At 31.5% G+C, this 8660-nt stretch overlaps 1 protein-coding gene across 1 annotated transcript; it reads left to right on the forward strand.

The window, feature by feature from the left end:
* Positions 1–6012: 6012 nt before the first annotated feature.
* LOC130803714 (pentatricopeptide repeat-containing protein At5g39350) lies at positions 6013–8023 on the forward strand. The gene is given in 2 exon segments (XM_057667914.1): positions 6013–7139; positions 7141–8023. Coding segments are annotated over 2 exon segments (2010 nt in total).
* Positions 8024–8660: the final 637 nt, after the last annotated feature.

The raw sequence follows: 8660 nt of genomic DNA on the forward strand, positions 1-8660 counted from the left end.
GATTTTTAACTTAATTAACAAAGAGGGATAACTTCGTTTAAGAGGTTTCTGATCCATTTATATATGACTCAAATTCAAATCTTATCCTACCTGATCTTTCTAACAAGCCTACATGTAGGAGTTGTTTGGCAAATTAAATGATAACTATTGAATTTTAAATTGACTTATTTAGGGGATGTTTGGCAATGACCAGCTGAAAATGTTAGCTGTTTTTGTTGACTTTTAAGCAAGCTGAAAAATCAAAAGTCAACTAAAAAAGTCAATGTAAAAGCCAAGTACTAAACACCTCCTTGATATTAGCTATTTTTGTTGGCTTTGATGCTAGCTGGATAGGCAAGTCATTTGGAAAATAAAATTAGGCATTAAATGTTGATTTTTTTAAAGGAAAAGTCAATAATAAATTTAAAAAATAGAAAGTTATAAGATTATTTTATGAAAGAAAACATAATTTATACGTAAAGAAATATTTTTGAAACTATATTTATTTAAATATCATTATAATTATAAATGTTAACAAAAATAGTTGAAAAATAACAAATGATGACTTCTTAGCTAGAGCTTTGTAAAATGTATTAATTTAGTAAGACTATAATTGATTGAGTGGAAATTTATTTTCCCAATTAAATTTGGAATAAAGAATATAAGTTTTTAAAAGATTTCATTACATTAATTCTTTAGATCAAATTAAAAATATTTAATATATTAATTGCATCAAAAAAAATTATACGTAAGAAATTATTTTAAAAAAATATTCTTATTCAAATTATTAATTTTTTTTTTTGCATTAATTTAAAATTAAAATCAAATAACGTAGTTTGAAACGACTCAAAATAAGCTCAATTTATTCATAAATAGTTAATTTATTTTATTTAATTAAATTGTAGAAGACCATTAAAAATCTCTTTAAATAAAATTAGATTAAATATCTTAGTAAGTAAGTTACATTGTTATGCACTTTAATACTTTTCTTATGATATTGAAAGTAGGTATTAAGGATAAGTCAAGTAAGCATTAAAGATAATGTAAGTAAGCATTAAAAATACGATAAGTAAGTATCAATCCTTAATGGATTGAGCTTGAAATACGTCTCTTAAAGAGACGATTTCTCAAAAGACTAGCTAATTTATTAATTATTGTGCATTACATTGACTTCTAAATTAGTATTAATAAAAAGAGGTCGAAAATAGAAAACAATAACTCCTTAGAGTCTTGTAATATTCTTTGAAAATTTTATTTATATATGATTTTAGACTAAACTCCGTAATGTAAGGAATTCTAAACTAATTAGATATAAATATTGATTGTTTTTTAAAAGAAAAGTCGATAAGAAATAAAAAAAAATAGAAACAATTATAAGATTATTTTATGTAAAAATAAAGGGAATATAACAAAACTTGGCTTTAATACATGCAGATGAAGGCGGCTAAACTCGGTTAGTTACACTTTCTATTTTTGACACAAAAATTCTGAGATCTTCCTAATTCCTAAATCATAGCATTGTCGGTTAGTCTTTTCCGTTTCTCCGAGGATCTGGGAAATGTTTTCATATATATATGGAGTATCGTTTAATACATTAAATCAAAAATTCATTTATTTGTTATCATTTTCAAGTTTGAGTCTCCTGCTGCTCTTCGTTGAATAGCATAAAAAAAATTCTGATTCAAATTTATTGTTTTGTTCTCTGGATTATTTTCTTCAAGCTAGAATCACCAAAATGGAGATCAACCCCATGAAAGACCATGAGCAAAGCTTGTCGATTGTAAATGAGCAAGCTATTCTACCTCAAAATAATACGGTTAAAGCTTCAAAAGACAGTACCAGTGAAATTCAAGTACTGGGTTTTAATGATAATCAATTAATTAGGAGCGAAGATTTAAGAGAAAAACCTAAGAAATCTATGCCTAAGCGGGGTTCATGTCATGTCCAACGAATGGGTGAAAAATACTCTTGCAATTTATGTGACAAACAGTTTAAATCTGTTAAAGCTGTTTATGGTCATTTGAGATGTCACAAGGAGCCAAAAAAGGCAGTGACTTTGAATGAAAGATTGAATGTTGATCCAATCTGTAAAAAGAAGAGATCTTTAAGAAAGCGTAGGACTTGTTTTAGTTCTTCTAATTTTAATAATCTTTCTCTGTTTAATTTGAAATCTTCATCTTCTATGAATGAAAATGATGTTGATGAAGAAATGGCAAAAGTTGCTGATATACTCTTATTGTTTGCTTCTCATGGGGTTGTGTTTAAATCTGTTAAATCTTCGATTGTTTTGAGGGAAACGGAATCTTCTCATCCTGGTCGCAAGCGTAAAATTGAAGAAGATGATCAAGGGCTGATCAAAACATTCAAAAAGAGAAGATTCAATCTAACACTTGTGTCCAACGGAGACGATGACAATGAAAATGGAACAACTAACTGTCAATAATGATCATAAATCTGATTTATTTTGCACTAAAATGAATGATGAAACCAAATTCTATGGCTTGCATTATGTGTGTAGAAAAAAAAAATAAGAGGAGAGTTCATTTAAATCTAACATTGAGTCAAATGATAAAATAGACGAGGAAGATATAGTAGCTGTCCAAGAAGGGAACAATCCATCAGGATAGAGGGAAGTATGTTGCGATGATGAGTTGATGCAACAGCATGTGGAAGAAGGAAAGAAGAATGGTGGTGATCATCGAAACTACCTCATACTAATAAATAGCTTATTGTTAACTCATCTTCGGAACATACAATTTATTGATTTTTTCATTAATTGTAGTGTAGTAGTTCAAGTAGTGAATGGAGATTCATTTATTAACAAGTAGGATTCTTTTCATTTGAAGCATAAATAAAATGATATATAATTGTTCTTTTTCGTATTCAAGATGTAGATCTAGTATTTTCATCTTTTTCGCTGATTTACTATGTAGTCTTTCTACGAATTCTTGATAGAATGTCCTACACTGACATGGTTCCTACTCTGTGCATTACACTCTTAAAACACCTCCATTTGCCATTATCTGCAAGCTTTAATAGTCTCTTTTTCCATCATAGTATAGTAGTTTAACTGTCATCTTTGTAATTGAAGTTTTTTGGTTGAGATGCAATCATGTAAAGGTGTCTGGGTCATCTTTCCATACTGCTGTGTCGGAATGTGTTATGTTCCTTGCAGTGTGTGCAGGTTCCGATTGTGATAAGTGCAGTCTCAAGTGCTGATCAGCTGTTCAATGACAGTGTGCAGAGATCAAGTGTGCAGTCAAAAGATCCTTGTGTTCTGTTGCTGTCAGATTGCCTCACTCAATAAATAAGATCGCCTGCTTGTTGGAAATATTTCACATGCGAGAAAGATCTCACATCGCTAAACAAGTGGGTTATAGACTTATATATAATACTTGATGGGTGAATCTCCTAAAACCATATGATTTTGGAAAAGAACAAACATTATCAAGTGTGTATGCAAGTCAATGATCATTACGCGCAGGTTTGTAGGCCTGTGCCAACGAATGCCCCGTGGGTATATATATCAAACACTAGTCTAGGCCATAATAAGGCCATAATTTGGTAAAAACCGCGTAATTTTTTTTTGTTTATTTAGCTTTTCCATTGCCTATTTTATTTAAATTACTCGAAAAATTGGTCTAGTTCATTGTTTGCATAAACTGTAACACCTTCAAAATAGATCGAACTTTTGAAAACACCTTTGATGAAAAACATGAGCCAAAACCTACTCATGGGAGTGTTACCGCCACATCTATTTCTAATTAAATAAATGTAAGGCTTAACGAATAAAAAATAATTTAATAACTTTAAATCCAACAAAGGATCTTACAACATAAGAAAAGACTGAAACGCAATCTATGTCAATATAAAATTTAAACAACTTAAGGTAAAATTTAAACTGAAATACGACTCTAATAAAAGCTATATTTCTAGGTGATCCTCACTCCACGATTCCCACGCAATCAATAACCTGCAACATAAGAATGCAAGAAAAACAAGGGAAAAACTCCCAAAATCAGAAAATTGAGTAATTCCAACTTCATCCCATAAAACGATTAAGTTTGAAAATGATTTAAGAAAATAAAATATAATCAAATTGAAAATAATTTTAGAAAATAATATATAGCTAAGTTTAAAAAAAAAAGAATTTGTGAAAACAATATATATAATATCACATAAACCAATTTATTAATTTGATATTTAATAATGACAAACACAATCAATATTTAATTTGAAGGAACGAGAACGCCAGTAGGCCGAGGCTTTACCCCTATACCTACTTCATCAAATGGTCGTCACCCCAAATAATTCAAGGCTAGCAGAGTAGTCTCAGAGAACCTTAATGTGCACACCCTTTCTACTTGGATCACAACAAATAGAAGGAAGACCAAACATCGTATCAAGTATCAGAAATAATAATACATGTCGGCAGCTATACTAACCAAACAGGACAACCTATTCATTACCCTTATACTTGGATCACAACAAATATGAGAGCTTTATTTCCCTCGTGTTACCCTTTACGTGATTTAATATATTTTAATACTTAGTCGCGTGCACACAAACATATAATCAAACATACATTATACATTTTATTTTATGATCATAGGTTTTCCCAAGAAAAATATATCTCAAGAATATTCAATTGCAATATTAATATCATAATATTTTTCTCCCAAATTTAATCGCATTTAAAATTATTATTAAAATAATAATGTGACTTTCATCAAAATAATAATATTATAAGTATTTCTCTTTCAAATTAAACCGTATCTAATTTTGTTATCAAAATAAAAATATAAATTTTATCAAAATAGTAATTATAAATTCAAGTTTGACAAAAATAATAGTAGATATAATTTGAGAATATATAAAACATAATATCATATAAAATAATGTTATATAAAATCATACATTCTATTTAACACATTAATTATCACTTAGCACATAATATTAATGAAATAGTCCTAATCAGATGGACATTGAGAATTACCTTGTCATGCGATCCTAGACAAATGTACGCTCCTAATAATCGTTGTCTACAAATTCGTTGTCTACACGTTAAAATAATATATCTCAAATTAATACCTCGGTCAACCCAATCGAAATAAATAAATTAAAAGACTCTCGATTTATATTTTATAATTTATTTAAAATGACTAATTTTAAAATGTAGTTAAAATTTTAAAGATTAGTAGTAATAATTTTAAAAGAAAAGGACAAAGTTTAAATAATAAAAGGATTATAAAAAAAGAAAATATATATAAAGTTGCTTTAGAAAACTTTTAAAATTTGGTACTGATTACCAATACCCACGAAAAGAAACAGAGGAAAGAAGAGAGAGGAGGAGAAAGGGAGAGAGAGAGAGAAAGAGGGAGAAGGAAGAAGGTGTCGACCGGCGGTGGCTCCTGTCGCCGCAGTTGCACGCCGGTGGTATTCGGTGACCGCCGTATCGCTGAAAAACTGAGGTCTGAAATAGTTTCTTTTTTTTCCATTTTTCAAACAAAAGATGGGTGTTTTTCAATTAATAGCATAAATTTTTTTGGGTTTTGAATAAAAAAAATTTTCTAACAAATAGATGAAATTCATACCTTTAATATCAAAATCTTGCCTTTTCTTGATTAAATTTTAAGCAGTTGAAAGATGGAGGAAGTAGTTTATAGGAGAAAAAGGAAGTGTGAGTCATAATGTGAATGAATTAAGGGTAATTGGTTTAATTTATAGTAGATAAATGAGGTTAGTTATAAGATTTAGAGGGAGAAATGGAAAGTTATTTGTTAATGGGAGTTTTTTTTTTTTTTTTAATTTATGAAATTTGTTTTTATAGATTTATTATTACTATTTTATTTATTTATTATTATTATTTTTTTTTAAAAAAAAGGCGGATGTTACATAAACCGCTTCATTGGTTAAATTTACGACCTAATTTGAAAAAAGTAGTACTTGCTCTATTGGAGATTTGACCAGATTCTCATAGCCTAGGTTTAATTTACATAATACTCCGATGAACCAAAGTTAAAGTATTGATGAATGGGTTATGGGTTTTCATTTTCCCTCCAATTTAAACACCCTTACCTCTCCATAGCACAATATGTATCACTCCTAGAAAGTTACACCAACACCAAATCTCTTCCCAAGATTAAACAACTTCATGCTAACATCATCACCTTTGGTGTACTTTTGATTTCTTCTTCAAAACGGTTCACTCTTGTCTCTAATCTTGCTTCAAGTTATGGGTTATGCAAACACGTCGCATTTGCACGTAAGCTGTTTGCACCAACCAAAATTGTTCTTTATAACGTCATTATTAGGATGTACTCTCAAAGTTATTCACCAATTGAGGTTCTTAAACATTATGTTGATATGCTTTATTCAGGATATCTCTTACCTGACAAATTTACGTACCCTTTTGTTATTAAAGCATGTGGGGATTTGTCCTTGCTTAAGAATGGTGTTGTACTTCATGGAAGAGTTTTTACTTCTGGTTTTAGTTCAAATATGTTTGTGTTAAATTCTTTACTAGCAATGTACATGAATTGTGGTGCAGTAGAATTGGCGAAGCACACCTTTTATATGATGGGCGAAAGAGATATGGTGTCCTGGGCTACAATGATAACTGGGTTTGTGAAGAATGGCCGTGCTAATGATGCTGCAATGATCTTTGATGAAATGATTGATGTTGGTGCAGACTTTAATAGGTCAGCTGTGATATCAGTTTCAACAGCGTGTGGGCATTTGGAAGATTTGGTTTTCGGAAGAAAAGTTCAAAGGATTGTTGAAGAGAATGGTTTTCAAGACGATCTTATTATATGTAATGCGTTGATTGATTTGTATGCAACATGTGGCAGCATGGATGAAGCAAAAGAAGTGTTTGACAGGATGAAGGAGAAAGATGTTGTGAGTTGGACCTCTCTGATAAGAGGATACGTTTTAAATGGAAATTCTAGACGTGCATTGGAGCTTTTTCGGGTGATGTATCTTGAACGAGTGATGCCTAATTCAGTTACTTTCGTTGTGCTGCTTCAGGGTTGTGGAAACTTGCAGGCAGTGAAGGAAGGCAAGCCTATACATGGGTTGGTAGTGATACGGAATCTTTTCTCCGATGCAATAATCAAAACTGTTTTGATTGACATATATGGAAAATGTAACAATATCGGTTTGCTTCCAAGTTTTAATGCAGAGTTCACAAACGAGAGTAGCATTATGGAACGCGATGATTTCTGCGTGTACATATAATGGCTTAGCAAGCGATGCAGCATATTGTTTCAAACAAATGCTGAATGGTGCGGTAAATCCTGATGCTATTACTTTCAGTAGTCTCCTATATGCTTATGCTGATTTGGGTGATGAACATATTGCTTTTAGCATTCACAGCTATCTGATGAAATCTGGATTGCTGTCTGAAACTGAAGTTTTGAGGGGTCTTATTGATTTATATTCAAAATGTGGAAATTTAGAGTATTCTCAGAAGATATTCAATGAAGTTTCATTGAAATACAAAGATGTTTCTTTGTGGAGTACACTGATAGCTGGATATGGAACACATGGGCATGGGGAAACTGCAGTCTGGCTTTTTAAGTGCATGATACAATCCGGAATTGAACCAAATGAGGTTGCGTTCACATGTGTTTTAGATGCGTGTAGCCATGATGGTTTAGTCGAGGAAGGTTTTGAGTTGTTTAAACTGATGCTCACAAATTATGAAACTAGTCCTAAGATATATCAGTATACATGTATGGTTGATCTTCTTGGGCGTGCTGGGCGTTTGCAGGAAGCTAATGACTTGATCTCAACAATGCCATTTAAGCCAAATCATGCTGTTTGGACTTCCTTGCTTGGTGCTTGTGTTGTGCATCAAAATGTCGAGATTGGAGAGATAACTGCTAAAGCACTTGTCGAATTGGAGCCAGAAAATCCGACCATTTATGTCTTACTGGCAAACATATATGCTTCAGCAGGTAGATGGGAAGATGCAGAGAATGTACGTTCAAGACACGGGGACATAGTTTGGTTAAGGTTAATGTTATTTAGGTGCAAATGATAACTAAAAGGATATGCATTCAAAGAACACAATTAAATATGTTGGCATCAATATACAAAGGATTCCTCATAAATCCACTTTATTTGTTACTTTTTCTTTTTATCCACTTAATTTGTTGTTTTGTTGTTTTATCAATATTTTATCTTTAGTATAAAGCACACCACATGAATTCATTTCATGTAAAAAAAAATCTTTAAAATGAAAATGAAATACTTTCTTTGTCTCACCATATTTGTTTAATAGGCATCTGACAGATAACAAAAAAAAAAAAGAGGCAAAAAGAAGAAGAATCATCATCATCCAACTCAGTATATCCCGCCCATAGACTAAACTATGGACAGAGTCTGGGAAGGAAGGACGGCAGCAGCTCATACCCATAGAGGAGAGCACTGCCAAAGCAGTCCCCCGGTAGACGTAGCTACGCGTGAAAGATAAAAAGACCTATAAATAAAAAGTAGACCCACTTACAAAATAAAATAGAAGGGGATAAAAAAAACTAATAAAAGAAACGAGAGGAGCAGGATGTTAAGAACACAAAGAGGTAATCTACGAGGGCATTAGTAATCTAAAACAAGGATATGACGCCTCCAACTACCCCTATCCCTAGTCAGGTCCTCGAAGAGGTTTAGCTCACGCA

This window comes from Amaranthus tricolor, chromosome 17, assembly GCF_026212465.1.
Source record: "Amaranthus tricolor cultivar Red isolate AtriRed21 chromosome 17, ASM2621246v1, whole genome shotgun sequence".
NCBI classification, from domain to species: Eukaryota; Viridiplantae; Streptophyta; class Magnoliopsida; order Caryophyllales; family Amaranthaceae; genus Amaranthus; species Amaranthus tricolor.